Raw genomic sequence first — 25,143 nt, forward strand, 5'->3', positions numbered from 1 at the left:
CCCGGCTGGATTTCCCGGAGCCGCTCCGGGATCGCCCTGCGCGCCGCCCGCCCGCCGGGTCCCGCCGCCGCGGGCGCTCCTGGCCGGGCTCCGCGCCCCCGCCCCCGGCCTCTCGCCCCCCGCCTGCCCGCGGCCAGGCCCAGCGCGGGGCCGCGGGGCTGCCGGGCCCCATTCGCCCGTGGGCGCGGCGCAGGGTCTCCGCCGCCCCCGGCCCGCGGCCCCCGCCCCCAGGCGGCCTCGTCGCCGAGGGCCCCGGGGATGTCGCTGTCCCCCGCCCTCGTGTACAGCCCATGCGGGTGGCACGGGAGGGTCCCTGGACCCCCACCCCCGCGTTTAGAGAAGCTGAGTCCGGGTGATGGGGTCTCCCAGACCCTCTGCGCCTTGTTTTTTTTAAGGCTTTTGGTGGCAGAGAGAAGGTAGCGAGGTGGATGGACAGGTGACGCGTACCTGCCCGGGGTGGGTAGCCGTGCGGGGACGGGGCGTGCCCGGCCGCTCAGGTGAGGCCCGCCTCGCGCGGACAGGTGGGCACGGGGGCCACGTGCGGCCTCCGACGAGAGGGGCGGTGTTCACACAGGTGAAAATAGAAATGAAAACTCATGGAAATAAATACTTCTACCTGGTGGTTAGAGTTATCTCCCATTTACCTTTTTCTTAAGCTCCTAATGTAGTGGATGGGGTTTTTCCCCTACAAATGCTCAGAAATTGCCCCTCACCCCCAAGTCCCCAAAGGGAGTTTAAAACGGTAGAAACAAGTGTGTGATCAGAGACACGTGGACTTATGTGTGTATTTAAAGCTGCCAACACTCGTTTTAAAAAAGCCACATTGGCTTAAACCAGACTCAAGTGAATTTGGAGAACCCAGCTTGGTTCCTGAAGGTGTTTTTAAGGGTGAGATGTAAAGGAGCCACTGCTTTTGTGATGAACCTTAAAAGGTAGCAATGACAGTTCTCCTTGGAGAATGCAGTGATGTCAACACCACTACCGTATTTTGTTTCAAGCTCGGACATTTTCACGTATTCCACGTTTTCACTGCTTCACTCCTTCCCCAGATTTCCTGACATCGCTGCCTCACGGTGAACGATTAAGAAATAGTAGTTCTATAATTTAGATTTTCAAGAGGAAAAACACCAATTTGTTTTATAGTTTTTCTTCTTATATCTGTGATTCATACTTTTTGCAGCAAAGTAACCAGCAAAGAATAGACTAATATGTTCCATTTTGGAAGCAGGCAGGACGGTTATTTCTCCAGAAGACAAATAAATAAATTTAAAAATCAACTGTGGTTGGAAGTCTGCTAGCTTGTCTTAGAATAATTATATTTGACAAAGGAGTCTGTTCACTTAGGATGTGGCTCTCATATCATTTTCGATGTCATTATCGGTGCAGAAGGCCGGGAAAGAACAGTCCTGCCATTTTGCAGATTGAAAGGAGATTTAAGGCAACTGTCTTCCACCCGTGTGCTCAGAGGCTGGGATGGTGCGCGGTGACTTAAATGCTTTTTCAGACTTTGTTCCTCATTTGCAAAGCGTGGATGGCCCTGCTCAGCTCCCCTCACAGTGCTGGTGTGTGCAGATATTCATTCATTCGGCCATTCATTCATTCTTTCCACCAGTGTTTACTGAGCACCTGTTACGTGCCCCACGCTGTAGTGAATGGAGAGGGGGCTGCACCTGGTGGACCTAATGTTCTGGGCAAGGGGGTGGAGGTGGTATAGATAGAAAATCTTAAAACTCTCAGGTAAGGGGGTGGGAAGAGCATGAAGAAAGGAAGGAGGGCAGGGAGGTGGTGGGCAGGGGTTGGGGTACTTGGGGGCTGGGACTAGAAGGGGCTGTCGGAGGAGGGGCCACAGTGGAGATAGTCCTGTGAGGGAGCCTCTGGTGGACGTGGGTGGGGTGGTGCCTGCCCCCACCAGGCAGATGTTGGCAAATGCTGAGGCCCTGGGGTGGGATGAGCCCAGGATGGGACAGGCCAGTGTGGCCGTGAAGGTGAGGCAGCAGGGGCCATGCACCAGGCAGAAATTTTATTCTGAGTGCCTTGTGGATGCCACTGAGGGGCTTTGAGCAGTGGCGGGGCAGAGTCTGCATCTTTTGGCTGTGTGTGGGGAATGGAGTTGGCATCACTGGAATCCAGGCCCTGCATGATTCCACTCCACAGAACACGGAGGTAGAAGGGGAGATGGGGCAGGACAGAGCCTAGTTCCAGAGCCAGGCGGGCCTGCTGCTGGTTTGGTTGGGAAATGCATAGTGGGTGACTGGAACTACTGTTTACTGAGGTGCAGCTGACAGCTGTGTCCTGGGTGTGGGGGTGACCTGAGGGAATCGGGCCCTGTAGACCGGACATCTTCAAACTCTCCCTCAGAGTGGGAGAAGCCCCTGCTCTGGGGCCACGTCCACTCCTCAAAAGGCTCCTCCTGAGGAAAGGTCCCTCCTCTTGCAGTCATGGCCGTTGGGCGTGGGAACTGCGGGGGAGTCCCAGCAGATTTAAGGGTGCTGGGGAATGGCTCCCCCGTGGGTCACCGGCCTGCAGCAGCTGCGGGAGCCTCTGCACCAGTGGTGTTCATGGTGATCGCTGATGACAAGTTGATCTTTGATGAATTCAGGCTCAGAACTCAAGAGGATGTGTCATTGGGAGATGGTGCTGTGGCCAAGCCCCTTCTGCTCCCATCACCTTATTTCTGGAGCCAGCTTCTCTGTGCTCACATTTCTAGAAAGAGGAATAAGGAGAGAGGTGAGCATTTGTCCATGATACGTGAACTGATTAGGGGAAAAAACTCTTTCTCTTCTATTAAACACAGCTTTTATGTTAGAAGATGATTTACCAAAATGTAGACTCTTTCTGTTTCGATCAGTGGGGTTCCAATTGTAGTCACACCGCAAAAAGGAGATTTGGTTCAATGGTGGACCACATATATGATGCTGGTCCTGTAAGATGATAGTACCACATTTTTACTGTACCTTTTCTATGTTTAGATAAGCAAATGCTTACTATTATATTACAGGTACCTACAGTATTCTGTTAGTTAAGTGCTGTACAGGTTTGTAGCGTAGGAGCCGTAGGCTGGGCCGTATAGCCTAGGCATGTAGTAGGCTATACCATCCAGGGTTGTGTATGTACACTCTATTATATTTGCACGACTACAAAATCCCATAGCAATGCATTTCTCAGAATATATTACTGTCATTAAGCAACACGTGACTGTACTGCAGTGATAATTCAGGAGACGTTAGCACAACCCTATGGTTGTAGAAAATCAAGACAATTCAATTTATATGCATGTTTGTGTTGCAGAAAGTTACAGGAGGGTGAATCAATAGAGTAATTTCAAGCACGAATATATGACGTTGGGTTTACATTTTGTAGTAACACAAATAGGAGTTCCTAGAGGAAGAAGTGTATACTTTCCGGCCTTAAAGAAGAGCTTGCTCGTGTGCATTGTAAATAGATGACCGTGGCTGTCACGTTGTCATGCCTAGATTCTAATAGGTATGTTTACAAGAGTGACATGGCAGTTTTATTTTCAGTATTTACAGTATGCTGGAAATGATGTCCCTTGCAGCTGTTTGAAACAGGGATGAACAGTTTATACTGTCAGCTGAGATGCAGGGAGTAGCGTTTTAGGAAACATTTTCATGGGGATACTGGCAAAACTCGAAGAGCCTGGCTGCTCCTGGTTCCAGGCGTCAGGTGGAGCTACCGTCTGGGGCGTGGGGAGGGTGAGGGGCCGCCAGGATGCTGACTTGGGAGTTGGGGGTGGCAGGTAAGTGCTGCATCTAGAGGGAGGGAGGTCTAGGTAGCCAGCTTGGGGTACCCCCTGTGGAGGCTCTGGAGGGGAGGTACAGATAGCAGAGGGGCTTAGGAGGGAGCATGCAGTGAGAGGGACCCCCCAGGGCAGAAGGGGTTTCCAGAGGAGGCAATAAGGATGACTTAGGGTACAGAGGAGCTTGGACTGGGCAGGGGCCCTGCTGAAGCCACTCATCCTACATGAATCCTGCTCGGAGTAGGAGAAGCCGAGGTCTGCACCCTGTCCTGGAGTCCTCCAAGCCTGTGGGGTCTGATGAGCACAGGCGGCTCAGCTCTTCCGTGCTTCCACACACTTACATAAAACTGGAGCTTGGCTTTCTCGGAGAAGATGCTTTTCTCTGCCTGAGATGCACCGTCTGTTACTGGCTCCGTTTGACCGACCTCCGTGTTCAGCATGGTCCAGGTCTCCGCTTGACAGCTCTGAGTGTTGACCTATTGCAAGCATCATCAGTAAACCTTGACTAAGCGATGCGGCTTGAGGCAAACTCATTGTGAGTCCAGGGTCCTTAATCCTTGATGTGGGTGGGGCCTGCAGTAAGTAACTGTGGTTGGACCTTAACTGCCCACTCACTGGACCAGAGTCTGCTTTTGAGAAGGGGTGTTTCCGGTGTCTCAACCCTCTGGGCTTCTGGTCTTTTGTAAGTTTCAAATTATGTGTATATATATATGCTACTTAGTTATAGTAGGTTTGTCTTTTATTGTGACCAAAACCATAAATGTTATTTTAGCACCACGTTAGGCAAGAGGTTAACAGGGTCCTTGTTCTGAGCAGGCCGCCTCAACTCTGACTGTTAGCTGGTCCTGTCATCTGGATTCCTCTCGTCTCCCTGGGTCCCTATCCCCCAGCACATCTGACTTCTCCAGGCTTTGCTCTCTGCCTATTCTCATTCTCTCTGCTTTTTAAAATATGCTAAACCAGCACTCACAGCCTTTCCACCATCCAAGCCCTCTAGGGTCACACAAGCCTCATCATTAAGTAGGAATCAGTCCTCCAACCTTTTTTTTTTTGTTGTTAAGTAAACACAGGACAGCCAGTTAGAGCAGCCATCAGTGTGGTAGAGTCTACACTACCTCAGTTTTTTTTTTTTTTTTTCCAAGACAGAGACAGAGTCTTGCTTCGTCACCTAGGCTGGAGGGCAGTGGTGCGATCTCCATCTCGTCTCACTGCAACCTGGGCTCACTGAAACCTCTACCTCCTGGGTTCAAGCAATCTTCCCACCTTAGCCTCCCGAGTAGCTGTGACTACAGGCCTACATGCCTGGCTACAGTGCCACCATGCCTGGCTAATTTTTGTGTTTTCTGTAGAGATGGGGTTTCTCCATGTTACTCAAGCTGGTCTCAAATACCTGGGCTTCAGCGATCCTCCCACCTTGGCCCCCCAAAGTGCTGGGATTACAGGTGTAAGCCACCGTGCCCAGCACAGTTTCCATTTTTAATGTGGCGGAGTGCACACCTTTCTCTCCCTCTAAAAAAACCAGATGTGAAAATGAGAAATATAGATGTCATCTTTGATGAAACTAAGAGGTTCAGGCCGGGCGCAGTGGCTCACGCCTGTAATCCCAGCACTTTGGGAGGCCGAGACGGGCGGATCGCAAGGTCGGGAGATCAAGATCACCCTGGCTAACACGGTGAAACCCCGTCTCTACTGAAAATACAAAAATTAGCCGGGCGCAGTGGCGGGCGCCTGTAGTCCCGGCTACTCGGGAGGCTGAGGCAGGAGAATGGCGTGAACCCGGGAGGCGGAGCTTGCAGTGAGTGGAGATTGCACCACTGCACTCCAGCCTGGGCGACAAAGCGAGACTCCGTCTCAAAAAAAAAAAAACAACAACAAAAAAAAAAAAAAAAAAACTAAGAGGTTCAGAAAGTGAGAACAGAGAAGAAATCATAAACAGTACAAGAAAACGGTAGGGCTGAAGGGCATGGTGCCAGGTTGAAGGCCAGTCAGTACACAGCGTCAAAGCAGGTCATGGGAGCTAGAACAAAAATTCCGAAAGATTCTGGAGGTAGAGAGCTGCACACAGAAGATTTGCTGGCACGAAAGATACCAGATGCATCAGCTACGATGCTGGAAGCTGATGGACCATGGAGTCCTTCCTTGGACATTGGGCGTTCAGAGGGAAAGTGACCAGTGGCAGTGTACCCAGGCAGCCCAGTTGAGTTGTGAGGGTAGAATAAGGACATTCACAGACATGACAAATCCTCCTGCAAGCTATACCCCCATGCACCCTGCTAGGGAAACTACAGGAAAATGTGCTTTCCAGATCCAGGGAGCAGACCAAGGAAAGGGGAGTCACGAGGCTCAGGAAACAGCTTCACGTGCAGGAGAAAGAACCAGGCGCCCTCAGGCTGATGTGGAAGGGGAGGCCCAGGATGCAGCTTGTGTTAGACCTCGAGGGCATGGGACAAAGAGGGGAGGTGCTAGGAAACACAGCGGAACCCTTGGTCCGTCTTGTTGGTCTGACCCGGTGAAAAACTGCAAGGAGAAGCAATCGCAGGGTGCGGGAAGTTGTAGCCATGGGTGTCTTCCCCTCCTACTACCACCAGCAACAGAATGCGTGCACGAGCAGCACACAAAACCTGCACACAGCAAAGACAAGCTGCATGCACATGAAGCCACCTAGCACAGTTCTTCTACAAACTGGCTATAACCCGCTCTCTCAAATCTTATTTCTCACTAAATACAGTGCTTTCTTCCAGCTGAATCCAGTGGTTCTGCGTGCCCAGGAGTGTGCATTTCGTGCTCTCCTTGGCCCTCACCGCCCCTGACCTCCTGCACCACCGCCTCTGCCCCACACAACAGTAGCAAACAAAATGTGTGCACAGCATGTTGAACGTGTCCGACACAAAGAGATGATACATGTTTGAGATGATGGATACGCTTATTCCTCTGATCTGATCACTATCCATTAGAAGCATCAGTTTGTACCCCATAAATAGGTACAATTGATTATATGTCAAAATAAAAGTATAAAAAATGAGGCCTAAGCAAATATAACAAATGAATTAAAGTTATTGATAATGAAGTTGTTTAAGTTCATTCATTTCATTATTTCTTTTGAAGAAAAAAATGTATTAATAATGAACTTGTTAAGGCAGCCAGTATTTTCAGAGTCATATACATCGATTTAACTATAATCATACTGGGAAGTGGTGGGGGGGAAGAGAATGTAAGAAAACTAGCCCTTCATCTGCCTGTAAGAAGTAAAAATGCAAGATCCAACTTTGAGAGATGAGGGATCTCAGAGGAGCGTGTTATTTTGAGGTGTAGAAGCAGATACAGCAGAAAGAGGCTTGAATGGCTGCCCTGGGGAATGGGATAGCAAATGGGGAAGGGGGAAGGGGCACTTTTTGTGTTTTAAAGCTATTTATATAGATCTCATTTGGATGAAACCAAGAGGTTCAGAAAGTGAGAAAAGAGAATAAATCATAAAAGAAATACTCTTAAGAAAACCTTGTACTATTTCTAGCTATGTAATAGCTATTTGCTTTATTTTAGAGAAGACAAAAAGAAAGACTTGGAAATAAAAGGGCCGATGTTCCATTGTATCCTGGGGCTTTCCTTGCAGATGGGCAGGGCTGGGCCAGAGGGGGGTTCTGGTCACGTAGGTGTGCGCTGCTGCGTAGGTGGAGGCCGGCATCCTGCAGGAGAGGCTGTTCTCAGCAGGGCTGGTCAGAGCACCCATGTGTCCCCATGTCCTGAGCCTGGGTGCTGGAGAGGTGACGAAAGAAAACTCAGCCATCCCCAGGAAGGAGGCTGCTGATTGGCTGTCAGTGGTAACAGCAGAGGACCACTGTTAGTTTCTGTCATGTTTCAAGACATGTGGAGAGGGACGGTGGGCTTCTCATGTCTACTTTCGTGACCCACTGTTGGCCTACAGGTCCCAGATTGGAAACTAGAGGGTCAGTGAGCAGCTCTTGGAAACGTCTCTAGGCAGTGAGGTGTCCTACACTGAGCCACTGAGCCCTGTGAGGCCTGCGACTGCAATCCTGCCCTACCTCCTGGTGGGCTCACTCCAGTAGGGGAGGAAGGATATGGGCTCAGACAGGGACAGCCTGTGGCTTTAACAATGGCAGCTGCTGCTCAAGAGGGACAGTGACAGGGAGGGTGACCCCAGGCAGAGGCAGAGGTGGTGGTGCAGGAGGAGGGTGGTTTGGGGGAGTGGAGGGCCAAGGAGAGTCCCCCAAACACTCCTGGGGCATGTGAAACCCCTGGATGAGGCTGGAAGAACGCATCGTATTTAATGAAAAATAAGATGAGAAAGAAAGGGAGTTACCGCCGGCTTGCAGAATGCATGCATCTTAACTGCTGGGCAGCAGGCAGTGAGGAATGGTTGCTGTATTGAGGAATGTTGTGCCATTTCATCACAGCCTTGGAGGCCAGGTGAAAAACCTGTCTGCCCATCTGTATGTGTGTTTTATCTGCATGTCTGTATCTGTGTTTTATCTGCATGTCTGTATCTGTGTTTTAACACTATTTTATGAGATGGTAACAATGAACTGAAATTTGGAAGTTGTGCCAGCTGAAAGGGACTTGGTGAGTACTAGGCCACCTCTTATTGTAAGGTGAGGAAACTGAGGCCCTTGGAGGGACCATAACTCACCTGAGGTCTCTCTCATCTGGTAAACAGCAGAGGCAGACTCACACCCTGGGTCTGGTGCTAGTCCTCTTGTAGCAAAGCCAGGCCCTGCCCCTTTGCTGACCCCAGGAGTCTGCAGTCTGGACCATCCTTCTTTAGCACGTTCATCAGTGTGTGCAAAAGGTGCTCTTTGCCCAGATAAATTTGGGAACCTGCTGGACAGAACACATCTCAGCAGATATTTTTGTTAAAGGACTTTTCGGGGCCTCTCCTGTGCCAGTGTATGTCGTGACTCCAGAGTGGGAATCTGCAGGGTGTCACAAACTGACTTAGCCAGAGTCCCTCTCCACCCACCCACTAGCCCCCCGAAGCCCACGCACAGCATCTTTCAGGACAGTTCTGCAGCACATATTTTTGAAAGTATGTTTGCTTTTTCCGTTAGTGGGTTTTCCCTGAGTGCTTTTAATATTGTTACAAGGGCATGTGCCCAGTGGGAAAGATGTTCCTTCTGCTTCAACAAAAATTCCCTGATCCTCTAGACCAGGGCTGGCTTCTGAGCACTTGAGATGTGCCTGGTCCAAATTAAGATCAGCTGAAAGGGTAAAATACACACTGGATTGCTAAGGCTTAGCATGAAAAAATTCCTTAATACTTTTTTATGTTGTATTTTTTGTATATTTATATTAATAGATGTTGACATAATATTTTGGGTGTACTGGATTAATAAAATGTTACTAAAATTACATATGTGAATCTTAGCAAGAATTTTTATGGCTTAAACCAAGATTGTTCTAAAGTTTATATGGAAAGGCAAAGGAACTAGAATAGAATGGCTGGAACAATTTTGCAAAAGAAGAATAAAGTGGGAGGAACCATTCTGCCCAGCTTTGAGACTTGATTAAAGCTACAGTCATCAAGACTGCATTGACTGGGTTCCGTCGAGTGTGGTGGTGCTGGAGAGACGAGTGGAGTAGAAGGGAGACCCAGGCATCGACTCACGTAAGTGTGGGCACCCGGCTTTGACAGGGACGCGGTAGCCAGTCAGCAGTGCCAAGGCCAGGGGGCATTGTAGACAAAAAGGTTGACCTCAGCCTCAGCCTCTCAGCTTATATAAAAATTAATTCAGATTGGATAACAGATTTAAATGTAAGATGTATAATTGTAAGACTTTACTAGCTGGGCGTGGTGGCTCGCGCCTGTAATTCCAGCACTTGGGAGGCCGAGGTGGATAAATAGCTTGAGCCTAGGAGTTCAAGACCAGCCTTGGCAACATGGAGAAACCCTGTCTCTACTAAAAATGCAAAATTAACCAGGCATGGTGGTGCATGCCTGTAATTCCAGCTACTCCAGAGGCTCAGGCAGAAGAATCACTTGAACCTGGGAGGCGGAGGTTGTGGTGAGCCGAGATCAGACCATTGGACTGCAGCCTGGGCAACAACAGTGAAACTCCGTCTCAAAAAAAAAAAAAAAAAATAGCCGGTGATGTGTGCCTGTAGTCTAACAACTCAGGAGGCTGAGGCAAGAAGATCGCTTGAGCCCTGGAGGTGGAGGTTGCAGTGAGCCGAGATCACGCCACTGCGCTCCAGCCTAGGTCACAGAATGAGATTCCCTCTTAAAAACAAAGACTTTTCTAAGAAACACAGGAGAAAGTCTTTGGAACCTTGGGCTTGGCAAAGATAAGTCTTAGATGTGATACCAGAAGCGTAGTCTGTGAAAGGGAAAGTCAATCCTTTAGACTTCAACAACATGAAAAACCATTGCTCGGCAGAAGACCCTTAAACTGGGAGTGGGAGGAATGAAAAGACAAGCCCAGACAGGGAGAAAATACTTGCAGACTACACGCCACAAAGCATCTAGATATACAGATAAGGAACTCTCAAACACAACTGTAAAATAACGCTGTCAGTCCAACTAGAAAATGGGCAAAAGGGCCGGGCGCGGTGGCTCATGCCTGGAATCCCAGCATTTTGGGAGGCTGAGGCAGGTGGATTACGAGGTGAGGAGTCCAAGACCAGCCTGGCCAATGTGGTGAAACCCCATCTCTACTAAAAATACAAAAATTAGCCAGGCGTGGTGGCGGGCACCCGTAGTCCCAGGTACTTGGAGGCTGAGGCAGGAGAATTGCTTGAACCTGGGAGGCGGAAGTTGCAGTGAGCTGAGATCATGCAACTGCTGTACTCCAGCCTGGGTGACAGAGCGAGACTCCATCTCAAAAAAAAAAAAAAAAAAAAAAAAAAAAGGAAAAGGAAAATGGGCAAAAGATGTGAAGAGACCTTTTACTGAAGAAGATTTATTGATATTAATACATGTGGCCTACAAGCACGGGAAAAGATGTTCAGCGTCTTTAGCCACTAGGGAAATGCAAATTAAAACCACAAGGAGACACCACTTCATATCTGCCGGAATGGCTAAAATAAAACGTAGTGACCCCACCAGATGCTGGGCAGGCCGCTGAGAAACTGGATCTCTCCTGCGTCGCTGGCGGGAGGTGCAAAGTGCTGCAGCCTCTCTGGAAAACAGCCTGTCGGTTTATTAAAAAACGAAACATCCTCCTAACAGATGCCCCAGTCATTGCACTCCTGGGCATTTATCTCAGAGAAATGAAAACGTATGTACAAAAAAACCTGTACACGATTGCTCCTAACAGCTTTATTTGTGACAGCCCCACGTGGAAAAAACCCCAAGTGTCCTTCCGTGAGCGAGTGAATTGCTGAACAAACAGTAATGCACTCGAACCGTGGAATATTATTCAGCAATATAAAGGAATGAGCTTTTCATTGAGGCAACATCCTGGAAGGATCTCAAGGGTATTATTTCAGTTAGAAAAAGCCAGTCTTAAGGGTCACAGGCTGTCTGATTTCATTTATATGACACTCTTTTGTTTTTGTTTTTGTTTTTTTGAGACGGTGTTGCCCAGGCTGGAGTGGATCTCGTCTCACTGCAGCATCCGCCTCCCGGGTTCAAGCGATTCTTCTGCCTCAGCCTCCCGAGTAGCTGGGATTACAGGCTCCCACCACCACACCTGGCTAATTTTTGTATTTTTAGTAGAGATGGGGTTTTGCCATGTTGGCCAGGCTGGTCCTGACCTCAGGTGTTTCACCCACTTTGGCCTCCCAAACTGCTGGGATTACAAGCTTGAGCCACCATGCCCGGCCTATGTGACATTCTCGAAATGACAAAATTGTAGAGATGGAGAACATTTTCTCTAGACATGTGTCTTTTAAAATCATGAAGCTGGCCGGGCGCGGTGGCTCAAGCCTGTAATCCCAGCACTTTGGGAGGCCGAGATGGGCGGATCACGAGGTCAGGAGATTGAGACCATCCTGGCGAACACGGTGAAACCCCGTCTCTACTAAAAAATACAAAAAACCAGCTGGGCGAGGTGGCGGGCGCCTGTAGTCCCAGCTACTTGGGAGGCTGAGGCAGGAGAATGGCGGGAACCCGGGAGCAGAGCTTGCAGTGAGCTGAGATCCGGCCACTGCACTCCAGCCTGGGCCACAGAGTGAGACTCCGTCTCACCAAAAAAAAAAAAAAAAAATCGTTAAGCTTTCGTTTCCCAATATTTCCAAACCAGTAGCTTTTTCTAAACCTCCTCAGCCCTTGCAGTTCACATTAATAAATAATTCTCAAAACTGTGTTTCAAGCTGGGCACAATGGCTGCACTCCCAGCTATGCGGAGGCTGCAGCAGGAGGGTCGCTTGTGCCCAGGAGTTTGAGGCTGTAGTGCGCTATGTTCACACCTGTGAAAAACCACTGCGCTCCAGCCTGGGCAACATGGTGAGACTCTGTCCTTTCAACATGTTTGTTTCACCTGTTCTGCTGTAGTGTGTAGAGCTCAGCTTGCTTTCCTTTCACTGCTTTCAGGACCCTTTGCACAAAACTTTTCCTGGGGGAACCAGGAAAATCTGCCCCCAGCCCTGGGGAAGATTGTGAACAGAGGAGGTCAGGGCTAGAGTAGAAAGGAGTTGCGTCTTAACTCCTTTCAGTTTCGGGGAGTTTGACTACCGGCGCAGCAGAGGCCCCTGAGTGGCTGCTTTCTGCAGGGTCACTCTTTGTGTGAATAGAAAATCTGTGCAAAACTCAGATAGTCAGTGAGGTTTCTGGGCTTTCTGATCTGAGGGTGTCTGGCATCTCCCCACATCTCAGAGCTCAGCACAGAAAGGAGTCCCCGCTCCCTTAGCCCTGCCTGGGGAGGTTACTCTCCCAGGTGAGCAGGTTGTGGTTGAACCTGGTGGGGCACACCCATCTGGTAACAACAGAAAGGTCAGATTCCTTGTTCTAGACCTTTCCCCCTTTGTACTGAGAAGGGAGTGGATAGGGTCTCCCCAGGGAGTGGAGGTGTTCTGGCTTCTCCCCAGGAATCAGGATGCAGGTCAGGTGGTCCAGCTAGATCTGGGCTCTACCAGCCCTCTCTAGCGTCCCCTGTGCAGGCCACGGTCGCACCCTTTGTTGTGTGGCGTGTGTGGAAGGGGAGAAGCTTGTGCTCGTTCTGCTGCCCCAAATGAACAACCCTTCAACACCAGCTGCCCATGGCAGGTGTCCCTCGAATATCTGGACAAGAATTGGACTTCGTTTTATTTGAGCTGATAAGATATTCTTGTGGGTGCCAGGCTGCAGATTCCAAGAACCACATTGTTTCCTTGCAAGATTTCTTCAGTAGCACAGGCTTTATTTGAACTTACTTTCAAGTACGTGAACCTGGAAACCCATAGACAGGCTTAGTGTCAAGTGGAGGGAAGGCAGTGGCCTGGCCAACGCCAGACCAGGGTGGTCCCCGGAGGCCACTATGGAGAAAGACCCCAGGCCGGGGCCACCTCCTGTCGTGGGCCAGGGATGTCAGAGGCCAAGCACAGGTCGTTGTGGTAGCATTGGAACCTTGCACCTAGCAGGTGCTTTGTAAATATCAAAAAACAATATAAAAGTTTAAAATCGCTTTTTATATGGAACATGGAAAATTTATCTTCCAGATCTTAATGCTAATCTAACTAAACTTTTGAACTTTCTTGGCATAACTTGTGCAAACAAAACATTTGGAACTTTCCAACCACTCTTAATTATCTGGAGGTGAAGGTGTCAGGTCAAAAAATTTATCAGGGCTTTCTTGTACGTGGGGTACTACATACAAAGTACATAAGAACTGGACGAAGGGAGTAAGTGGAAAAGTCAGTTTTAAGCTTCTGTCTTTCATGGTTAAAGATCTAATAGAGGCTAGACGTGGGGGCTCATACCTGTAATCTGAAGTGGGAGGCTGAAGCAGGAGGATTGCTTGAGGCCAGGAGTTTGAGACCAACCTGGCCAACATAGTGAGACCAAATCTCTACAAAAAAATTTAAAAAATTAGCTGGGCATAGCGGTGCATGCCAGTAGTCCCAGTTACTTGAGAGGCTGAAGCTGGAGGATCACAGGAGGCCACGAGTGTGAGGTTATAGTGAGCTGTGATGGGACCATTATACTCCAGCTTGGGTGACAGAGTAACCCTGTCTCAAAGTAAAATGAAAGAAAATAAATCTAGTAGAAAAAACAGACCATGTGCATGACATTATGTGAAGCTGAGATAGTGGTTTTGGAAGAGTCAACTTTTTGGGGGGGTCACGGAGGAGGTGAGAGTAACTGAAGGGAGGAAGGTGTCTGGGAGGGTGAGGTTAGGGCTCTGTCTTGAAAGATGGTAGAACCCCCGTGGTGGACTGAGGGGAAGTGGCTGTGCCTGGGGTAGACCTCGCGTCCGCAGCCTGGGGTCTGTTACGGGGTGTACCAGGAAGTGGCCGATTCTCTTACCAGACATCAGCCTGTCCCGTGTGCCGGTGCTGAGGAGGGTCCAAGTATATTCTGCTGTACAAGGCTGCTACAAGTCTTGCCCTCTTGGCCCTTGAAGTGTGGTGGGAGAGAGACATGAGATCAGTCACACACAGGCATGGCCACACGGGTGACAGTGCTGTGAAGGAAATCACAGAGCACTTTTGGAAAACATGCCACACTTTGGACAGGTGGATCAGGGAGACCCTCCCCGAAGAAGTGAAGCTAAGCTAAGACTGAGGAGTGAGCAGGCATTGCAGAGAGGGCTGGGGAGTGAGGAGTGAGCAGGCATTGCAGAGAGGGCTGGGGAGTGAGGAGTGAGCAGGGGAGTGGGGAGTGGGGACTGAGGAGTGAGCAGGCATGGCAGAGGGCTGGGGAGAGGTCCAGCCATGGGGCGAGCATGTGCAAAGGCCCAGAGGCAGGACCCAGCTTGGCGTTCTGGCAAGTGTGGCTGGAGAGGGTGGGGTTGGGTGAGGTGAGAAGGCTACCGAGGGCAGTGGCTTGGCGTTCTGGGAAGTGTGGCTAGAGACGGTGGGGGTGGGGTGAGGAGGCTGCTGAGAAAGGCAGTGGCTGGTTGTGTGTAGGAGTTCGGGGTTTCTTCCTGGGACAGTGGGAAGCCGATGAAGCTTCAGGCTGGCAAGCGATGTGATTGGATTTATGTTCTAGAAGAACCGCTCTGCAGTGTGGAAAATGGGTTGGTGGCCCAGGCAGAGGAGGAAGAGTTATCTGGAGACCCTTGCAGCCTTACAGGTGGGAGAAAGTGGGGTGTGGCTAAGGGAGGTAGTAAAGGGAGGTAATAACGGGGGCTGTAGGTAGTTGGTGTGATGGGCAGGTGTGAGAGGGAGGCCAGAGAGGTCACCGCGGTTCCAGGTCTCTCTGACAACCGCGACCTAAGATGCAGGAGGTGGGGGCAGAGAGACTGTCAGGAGAGTCCAGATGTTTACTTTTGACATGTTGGTTTTTGGGTTGACTGTTGCCTTCTGAATGAAGATGCAAATGGTTTTCCTTTTATAGATTGTGTTTTTGGTGACAAGTCTAAAAACTGTGGCTTGCTCTAGAGCCCAAAGATTTTCTCTGTTTTTCTAAGTTCTATTATTTAATATTTTATGTTTTAAGACTGATCCATTTTGAGTTAATTTTCTAATAAGATATGAGGTTATAGTTCATTTTTTTCTCTGTGGATGCCCAGTTGTTCCAGCACCATCTGCTGAAATGGTTGCCCTTCCTCAGTTGGACTTTAAAATCCAATCCGCTTTTGTCTTTGTAAAAAAAATGCAGGCTGGGCACGGTGGCTCACACCTGTAATCCCAGCACTTTGGGAGGCTGAGGTGGGCAGATCACGAGGTCAAGAAATCGAGGCCCTCCTGACCAACATGGTGAAACCCCATCGCTACTAAAAATATAACAGTTAGCTGGGCGTGGTAGCACATGCCTGTAATCCCAGCGACTCGGGAGGCTGAGGCAAGAGAATCACTTGAACTGGGAGGCGGAAGTTGCAGTGAGCTGAGATCGCGCCACTGCACTCCAGCCTGGGCGACAGAGCAAGACTCCATCTCAAAAAAAAAAAAAAAAAAAAAAAGCTTTGGGCGTGTTTGTTTAGGTCTGTTTCTGGGTTGTCTGCTTTGTTCCATTGATCTCTGTTCACCTTCTCACCGGTATCAGAGTTTTTTGACGGTAGCTTGATAATGAAGTTTGAAGTCAGGGAGACAGAGTCTGTCACTTTAGGCTTCTTTTTCAAAGTTGTTTTTAACAGTTTTCTTCACTGAGCGTTCCGTATAAGGAACATTTGTCTGAAGTCACCCCTCATTTCCCATTTACCACCAGGTTAGATGTAGATGGTCCTGGTCTGAGCTTCATTGACATTTGTGCTAAGTGTGGTTTCCTGATACTATTACTGTGGTCTTCTTGTGATGGCGGTCACGTTTAGTTAGTTTTTGTAGTAGTAGTCATAGAAATTTTAAAGAGATTTTCAGGCAAAGCGGTGGTTCTCAGACTTGAGCTGCATCCGAACCACCTGGAGGGCTTTGCAAGCAGAATGCAGGGCCCTCTGCCAAGTCTGATTCAGCAGGTCTAGGGGTGGGAGGCAAGGATGTGCATTTCTGAGACGTTCCCAAGCAATGCTGGCACTGCTGGTTCCTGGTTCAGAGACCACATTTTGAAATCACTGATGTAAGGTGAGTCTTCCCAGGATTGTTTGTTGAGATAGGGGGATCTTGAACTTTTTTTTTTTTTTTGAGAGTCTCGCTGTGTCGCCCTGGCTGGAGTGCAGTGGCACGATCTCAGCTCACTGCAAGCTCCGCCTCCCGGATTCATGCCATTCTCCTGCCTCAGCCTCCCAAGTAGCTGGGACTACAGGCACCCGCCACCATGCCCGGCTAATTTTTTTTGTATTTTTTTAGTAGAGATGGGGTTTCACCATGTTAGCCAGGATGGTCTCGATCTCCTGACCTTGTGATCCACTCACCTTGGCCTCCCAAAGTGCTGGGATTACAGGCGTGAGCCACTGCTTCCGGCCTTTTTTTTTTTTTTGAGACAGAGTCTCACTCGGTCACCCAGGCTGGAGTGCAGAGGCACGCGATCTTGGCCCACCACAACTTCCACCTCCTGGGTTCAAGCGATTCTCCTGCCTCAGCCTCCCGAGTAGCTGGGATTACAGGCACGCACCTCTGTGCCTGACTAGTTTTTTTTCTTTTTTTTTTTTGAGATGGAGTCTTGTTCTGTCACCCAGGCTGGAGTGCAGTGGTGCAATCTCAGCTCACTGCAAGTTCCACCTCCCGGATTCACGCCATTCTCCTGCCTCAGCCTCCTGAGTAGCTGGAACTACAGGCGTCTGCCACCACACCTGGCTAATTTTTTTTTTTTTTTTTTAAGTGGAGACGGGGTTTCCCCATGTTGGCCAGGATGGTCTCGATCTCCTGACCTTGCGATGCGCCTGCCTTGGCCTCCCAAAGTGCTGGGATTACAGGCATGAGCCACCAAGCCCAGCCTAGTTTTTGTATTTTTAGTAGAAATGGGGTTCACCATGTTGGCCAGGCTGGTCTCGAACTCCTGACCCGAGGTGATCTGCCCATCTTCGTCTCTCAGAGTGCTGGGATTACAGACCTGAGCCACGCGCTTGCCTGGGATCTCAAACTTCTAGTTCTTTTTTCCTCTCCTTTTCCCTGAAACAGTACTTCCTATGTGCCTTGTTCTGGGGTGTCTTGTGTGCCTTAGCGGTCTGGAGACCACACTTCCCCTTCTACAAAGGCACTTTCTGAGTGTTAAAGAGATTTTTGCTAAGACAGCAAAGACTTTGAAGATGCTCCATTACTCAGGCCTGATCTGCAGCCCAGGGTGGCTGTGGTCTCTGATCCTGGGCCCAGAGGAGCCGTTTTAGAGAGGCCATGTGATGGGGACCAGATGCTGCTAATCAGGACCCTTACTGCCAGGACTCAGACATTTACATAGAATCAGAGTGTAGCACAGGAGGCTAAAACCCTGCTCTCCTGCTTCCCTCGCCTCCCTCTTCTGGGTTTCCTTTCCCAGCAGCTCCGCTCAGAGGAGCTCTTCTTTGGGGGCACCTGGGGGGTGGGCAGTCTGTGAGAGGTGGAGTCCAGAGGCAAGTTCTGCCCCGGGGAGAGGCGGCCACGCCAGGCCTCAGGGGATTTGTGCAGGTTCCCAAGTAAGCAAGGCCAGGACGACTTCCCGCCATCCTCCCACTCCGATTCCAATACCTTTGTTGGGACTCTGTATTCTGCGGTGATCTAACCACAGTGTGGGGAGCCTCTTAAGGCCTATCGTTCCCATTGCCCAAGCTTCTGACCATGAGTGGCGTGAGTTCCTGCAGGGGGCACACAGGTCCTACACCTCCAGCAGCACAGCAGCAACTCATGAAAGCATGCCCCTACCCACCCCAGCCTGGGTTTCTTCTGCCCTTTGCCCCTATTCATCTCCTGTTCACTGCCCAGCTGAGCCCCCATCCCAGACTGGTCCCTATTTGCGCCGAGGTGCCCAGGAACTGGGGCAGGCGAGGCCGAACGCGGCTGTGAAACTGAGTCAGACTTGCTGGAGCCGCGTGAGAGACCTTTGAACATGAATGCGTGTTCCCAGGAAAAGAAGATACAGTGCTCTTCTGGGAGAAAATTTCACGCCCCTGGTTATTTCTGGCATTTTAAGGGCAAATTGGAACTCTCTCTCCTCTGCCTCACTTCCTCGTAGCTAATTCACTCTCCTAACTTGAAGTTTTCAACCCCACACTGCTCTCAAACACGCATGTTCAGTGACTGTGTTTCCATATGGGTTTTGCATGGTCTGCTTTTCACCCTTCAAGCTGCTGGGGATGAGTGGGGTGGAGGGCGTGTGGAATCAGCATTCAAGAAGTGCCAGCATGCATCCTTTCCTAAACCACCAGCAGCGGGCATCAGAGAAGCAGGATGCAGGAAGGACGTGCCAATGGGCACAGTTGGGAATGGGGGTGGGCAGAGGAGGAATGATTATACGGTAGCACATACTGTGTGTATCTCGCTTTATGCTCCTCCCAAATTGCATGAGGTGGGTGTTTTTATTTCCATTTTACAGCCCAGGAGTGAACAATGTCTAGATCACCCTGTAAATACACGTGTGTGTGGGTGTCAGTTTGTGCTCATCTACCCACTATGCAAGTGTTTATGGAGGTGAACCTCAAGGATGGATAGGGAATAGAATTATTGGATCTGATAACAGCTTATGTGGGAGCACGAGAGTCCTCCACAACATCACGCATTTATTTAGTTCCCAGAGAAACGAGTGTTTATGGGGCACCAGCCATAGGTTAGGAACTGTAGAAAAAACGTTGCATTAGACATACCCGACCTTGAGGAATTCACGGCCCAGTGAGTGAGGGGGAAAAAAGTGACAACTGGCTTTTTAAAAATGGTGATATAGGTGGGCACGATGACTCGTGCCATAATCCCAGCACTTTGGGAGGCTGAGGTAGGAGGATTGCTTGAGCCCAGCAGGTAGAGGCTGCAGTGAGCTGTGATCTCGACACTACACTCCTGCCTGGGTGACAGAGCAAGACCTTGTCACCACAAAAAGGTGATATATTTGTTTTTAAAATGGTAATTTATGGCTAATATGAAAAGATGAAAATCTGAGTTCACGAGGCTGTTCAAATCCATTGCTTTTATTAAAAATAACATTATTTGAGGTGAGAAGGTGTTTCAGGGACCCCAGCCCCATCCCACAATAAGAGGAGACCCCACTGTGTGCTCTCTTTAGAGCACCACGTAATGTCCCTATACTGGCTGGAGGAGGCCCTTAGTAGGAATTGTCTTTAAACATTATTTTGGTAAGAGGCCAGGCGCAGTGGTTCACACTTGTAATCCCAGCACTTTGGGAGGCCAAGGCAGGTGGATCACAAGGTCAAGAGATTGAGACTAGCCTGGCCAACATGGTGAAACCCTGTCTCTACTAAAAATACAAAAATTAGCCGGGACTCATACCTATAGTCCCAGCTACTCAGGAGGCTGAGGCAGGACAATCACTTGGACCTGGGAGGCAGAGGTTGCAGTGAGCCAAGATTGTGCCACTGTACTCCAGCCTGGGCGACAGAGGGAGCTCAATCTCAAAAAAAAAAAAAAAAAAAAAAAAAAAAAGTATTTTGGTAAGAGTATTTTGGTATTTGGTAATGAGGCTCTCTTGTATCCTGACAGGTGTCAGAGATGGCTGAAGATGGGAGCGAAGAGATCATGTTCATCTGTAAGTGGCCTGGGGACCTGTCCGAGACCAGCCCTATGTCATAGAACACAGATGGGCATGGCGTTTGCTGTCTAGGCAAAGCCATGTCCACATTTGGTTTTTATAATATAGAAAAGTTGTGTATTTAAATTTTCCCCACGAACCATTTATTTCCTAAGCAGTGCACTTACAGGGGTGTGGTTTTAATAGGACCACCTTTCTCAGAACTCCTGGCCGAGGGCACTTTGCAGGGGGTAGCACTTGGTCCAGAAAAGTAATCCAGGACTAGGCAGGAGGGAAGTGTATTAGAGTTATCATGAACCCGCTAACATTGGCCATTTTCATTTATGCTCATTCTTTGGGGAGGGTCTTGGTCTTCGTCACCGTGGAGGTGACGGTGCTTGATTTCAGGTGTGCGGCGGAGCTGGCGCTTTCCCTGGAGGCGTGTCCTGCCTTTGCACTCCTCATGTGTGTGTGAGCACTGACGGAGACCTTCGGGACACAGGCCTCGTGCCATCCAATGCACCCTCCCTTGCTCGTCTTTGTGGTGTCGGATGCATGTGTCTCATGACTCTGGGTCACCCTCAGGGGGCCAGGGTCCCCATTTCCCAGGTTTGTGTTCTTTGCGTGTCTCCTTCCCTGGGTGCTCTAATGCTCGGATGTCTGCTTGCAGGGTGTGAAGACTGCAGCCAGTACCACGACTCCGAATGTCCTGAGCTAGGCCCAGTGGTCATGGTCAAAGACTCCTTTGTGTTAAGCAGGGCAAGGTGAGTGACCGCCGTGAGCTGCTTTCACGGTCCCGGGCCTGTCCATATGCCAGCTGCGGCAGGAGCCTAGCAGCCTTCGTGTCTGCACACGGGGAGGAAGGAGCCCGAGGGAGAACAGAGGCACTCTGAGTGAGTGCCAGCGATTCCCTTCCCTCTGTGAACGGAGCAGCCTTGCTGCCGGGATGCGCCAAAACACGCACTTCGAAGCTCCAGAGTGAGTTTCTTTGATCCACTCCAGGGTTCTTAGCTGGAGCCCAGCTGTTCCTGACACATTGTGGAGGCTGCAGAAGAATGGACTGGCCAAGGTGGTTGATGTGCTGAACACCAGTGGCCAAGCTGGAGGTCTGCTCGTTGGCTTCTCTGCATTCCAGGTCTTGGCCTGCCAGCGGACACATGCACACACAGGCGGGGCAGGGGATGGGGGTCATGAGGACAGGACGGGGCTGACCCACAGCAGCTTCCGGAGGCAGCCCCTGCAGGCCTGGTGAGGCAGCTCAGTGGGCAGCAGCTGCCCTGCCGTTCCACCCTCACCTGGGGAAGGCTGTGCCACCTGGTGGCCCCGGGCAGGTGAGCTTGGGCAAGGCACTCCTCTCCAGACCTCGGTGGCCTCTGTAAAGGGGAGAGGATGGCGGTTCCCGTGGGGTGGCTGTGGTGTTGTGGGTGATGGTACCTGGCACGTGCTGCTGCTGCACAGATGGTCACCGTCTTTCCAGGACTGTTTCCAGGAGCCTCCCCACTGCCTCACAACACCGTTCATTTGTTTTCTTCTTAGTGTGATTCAAAACAAAGAGATTAATGTTTCAGCCTAAAGTAGAGAGCGGATCTACCCCCCTCTTCCCATCAACCCCCCTCTTCCCCAGAACCCTCAGGGGCTGCCTGTTGCCCATGAAAATTCAGCTGAAACCCTTGGTCCTGCAGTTGGACCCTCTGGGCTGGCTCCTCGTCTCAGCGGCCTCCTGCCCGCCCTGAGAGGTCTGTGCTCTGGGGACCCCATGTCCGCCTCTGTCGGAGGGGTCTGTGCTCTGGGGACCCCACGTCTGCCTCTGTCTGAGGGGCCCGTGTGCTGGATACCCCATGTCCGCCTCTGTTCTGGACGTGTCATGGGCTCGTCCTGGCTCCTATGCCTTCCTCCCCACACCCTGTCCTTGACATTCTTCTGCTTCAGTTAAAGAGATCACATCCTCAGTGAAACTGGCCTGCTCCACTTGGCTGGAAACCCTTTCTCTTTGGGACACCCATGGCCCTTGTGTCTCTCTTGGGGTGCTGTTCCTACGGCTCCTCAGCAGCGAGTTCCCTGTGGTCCCTCCTCCATCGCTGGTCCCCAGGCCAGTCTGACCCTTTCCTGTCCCATAGCAGCCCCACCAGAGATGCATCTGTTGTTGCTGTCTTTCCCACGGGGAGTGAAATCCATCCTTCAGTAAACAGCCCTGCCATGGTGTGCTCTGGGTGAATCTCAGGAGGGCCTTGTGGTCGGCCTCGTGTAGCTAAGGCCACAAGATTGCAGCTAGATTGCCACAGCCCGAGGGCATCATCACAACCTCAGCCTCAGTCTTCATTCAGCACCTATTAGGAAGGCTTTTCTTTTTCTTTGAGACAGGGTCCTGTGCTGTCACCCAAGCTACAGTGCAGTGGCACAATCTCGGCTCACTGCAGTCTTGAACTCCTGGGCTCAAGCCATCCTGCCTCAGCCTCCTAAGTAGCTGGGACTACAGGCACACGCCACCATGCCCAGCTAATTTTTTGTATTTTTCACCATGTTGCCCAGGCTGGTCTCAAACTCCTGGGCTCATTCAGTCTTCCCACCTCAGCCTTCCTAAGTGCGTGCTGGGATTACAGGTGTGAGCCACCAGGAGGCTTCTATTTTATCACCTGGAGAATTTTATTTCAGAAGACCCCTGGTGGTCAGTGAGGGCGAGCTTTTAGGTTATCTTAACGAGTCGGTCCCCAGGTGTGCGTGCTCTCTTTTGAGTCTTGTTTTATTCCATTTCCAGGTCATCCCTTCCTCCCAACTTGGAGATCAGACGACTGGAAGACGGAGCCGAGGGAGTGTTTGCCATCACTCAGCTCGTCAAGCGGACACAGTTCGGTCCCTTTGAGTCCAGGAGGGTCGCCAAATGGGAAAAGGAGTCTGCGTTTCCCCTGAAGGTAAAGGCTGTTGCCAAACAGGAGCTCAGGAACTGGGTGTTTTTCTGGCGTTCCTATGTGGAAATGGGGAGCGTGAACCACCGAGTTTCCATGATTTGTCAGTTCCTCGAAAATAGCTCTAAACATTGTAGGTCTGCTTAATTTCCAAGGAAACATTTCTTTTTACATTGCGAGAGCATCAATATTAAGTTGGTATTTTGTAATTGTCAGTTTTGCAGAACATTAAAGAGTGTAGTTAAAACATACGCAGGAGAAATGCCAAATGCTGACTCCAGCTGTCTTAAACGACCTCCATTGCTGTTGCAGGCTTTACAAGGCAGTGTCTTGCAGGGGTCCATCACTCCAGTTCTTTTCACACCTGTGCAAAGCGTATGGCGGTTTGCAAAGCCCTTTCAAAGGGAAGGTGTTTGTTTAGGCAGTGATGAGACATTGGGCAACAGTACGAAGTTTGGTAGCTCTAAAAAGCACATCAGACTGAGAGAAGACAGTGGTTCTCTACTTTGACGTGAACTCGAGAAAACTGAAATGTATGTATATCGCAAGGCAGGCTTTAGCATACGTAAAAAATGAGCCCTCTGGAAGGCCTATGAGGCCAGGCGAGGCGAGTTTTTGACTGTTCCCATGTCTGCCCTCAGGGGTACGATAGTACCCTAAGCCAGCCAAGCTTCAGAAATATCTGTGAAATAAACAAATGAGGAATAGGTTGTTAGTTAGCAAACTTTTCTTAGAGACCCTTGAAAGGGATCCGCTTGTTTTAGGACAGGCAGATGAAGTGGACAAGCTTGGGTTTTTGGAAGCCCTTTGAAAACCTGAGCTTATAAGGTAGATTGCAGCAAAAAGGGAAAAAAGGAAAGGCACTTGAGTTGTTTACAAAAAGAGAAAGAAGGAAGGAAGAAAGGAAGGGAGGGGAGGGAAGGAAGGGAAGGAAGGAAGGGAAGGGAGGGAGGGAAGGAGGTAAAGGAAGGAAGGAAAGAAGGAAAGAAAAGGCTGTTTTAAGTTGAAGAAATATGTAACAATACCCAATACAGCCTCTGAAAGGACTGTAGCCGTTGGCTACCTGCCTGTCCTTTGCAGCACCCATCCAGTCAATGTATGCAGTTGGTGTGGGTGCACGGTTGGGGGTGAGGCCCCTTTAATAAAAGAAGCCTTTTGTGCCCATTTTGGTGGTCTTTCAGCTACGCGATTTTGCAGGTCATCGCCTCGTAGCGGGTTGTTCTCAGTGCACGCACCAGCGTTCAGCTGGACTGTGCCCACCAGAGGGATGGTGCCACCAGCTGGGAGCATGCCTTCCTCAGCAACTGGTGGTCATTAGGTACCTGGTGGTCCCCCACCCCCGCCTCTCACTTCCAAGGGCTCCGTCCTTAGAGAGGCCTCTCTAGGCAAAGCTCAGGAGAGGGGAGAGCTGTCTTCCTGCAGGGAGGAAGAGCTCAGATCATGGCATCAGAAAATAAGGAACAAAACCCTCCTATAGTCGTGTGGTTGATTTGAACTTCAAAATGTGTAAGTTTTTCTCCCTGCTTCCTGCCTGCATTTAATCCATAAAGCAATGGTGTTGTTTGATAGACAGGGAGGTAGCCAGCCGGAGGAACCCAGCATCCTGTGGTGGAGCTGGGAGTAGAACTGTGTCCCAGTTCCCACTGGGCCATCTGGAGAGCCTAGGTGTCCCTATGACACGTGGACTAGGAGTGGAGCTCAGATAGCCCAAAGCCGACCTGGACCAGGACTAGAACTTCAATATCCGCAGGCCCACTAGAACCTGATTTGAACTTGAGTTCCGCACCTGGGCCGTGAGTAACATTCAGGTATCCAGATGACACATAGACTGCTGTGTGATGTACGATGACACATAGGCTGTGTCTGCTGCTTCCTTTTGCCTGTGACTAACTTGACCCGTCCAAACCACATGGTCTACCTGTGACCCTCCTCACCATTGTAAACACCTCAGCATCCCATACAGGAGCCCTTATGGCCTCTGAGGTGGCACTGTCTAGATGGGTTCCTCAGCACCCGCCCCCGACACGCTGACACGCAGATGGGTAATCAGCCATTTTCCTGGCTTCTCCGCGGGCTGACTCACCCTCAGGTGTTCCAGAAGGACGGGCACCCCGTGTGCTTCGACACCTCCAACGAGGATGACTGCAACTGGATGATGCTGGTGCGGCCGGCGGCGGAGGCTGAGCACCAGAACCTGACGGCCTACCAGCACGGCAGCGACGTGTACTTCACCACCTCCAGAGACATCCCCCCGGGCACCGAGCTGCGCGTGTGGTACGCGGCCTTCTATGCCAAGAAGATGGACAAGCCCATGCTGAAGCAGGCCGGCTCTGGCGCCCATGGTACGTGGCGGCCCCTGATCTGGAGTC

At 50.5% G+C, this 25,143-nt stretch overlaps 1 protein-coding gene across 2 annotated transcripts in view; it reads left to right on the forward strand.

The window, feature by feature from the left end:
* Window positions 1-25,143, forward strand: part of PRDM15 (PR/SET domain 15) — a 76,043-nt gene that overhangs the window by 597 nt on the left and 50,303 nt on the right. For both annotated transcript variants that reach the window (XM_025380785.1, XM_025380786.1), the window contains exons 2-5: window positions 19,844-19,889; window positions 20,542-20,635; window positions 22,627-22,780; window positions 24,864-25,116. In XM_025380785.1, coding sequence (XP_025236570.1) covers window positions 19,844-19,889; window positions 20,542-20,635; window positions 22,627-22,780; window positions 24,864-25,116 — 547 coding nt within the window. The remainder of the gene's footprint in view (window positions 1-19,843; window positions 19,890-20,541; window positions 20,636-22,626; window positions 22,781-24,863; window positions 25,117-25,143) is intronic.

Source organism: Theropithecus gelada, chromosome 3 (assembly GCF_003255815.1).
Source record: "Theropithecus gelada isolate Dixy chromosome 3, Tgel_1.0, whole genome shotgun sequence".
Classification (NCBI taxonomy): Eukaryota; Metazoa; Chordata; class Mammalia; order Primates; family Cercopithecidae; genus Theropithecus; species Theropithecus gelada.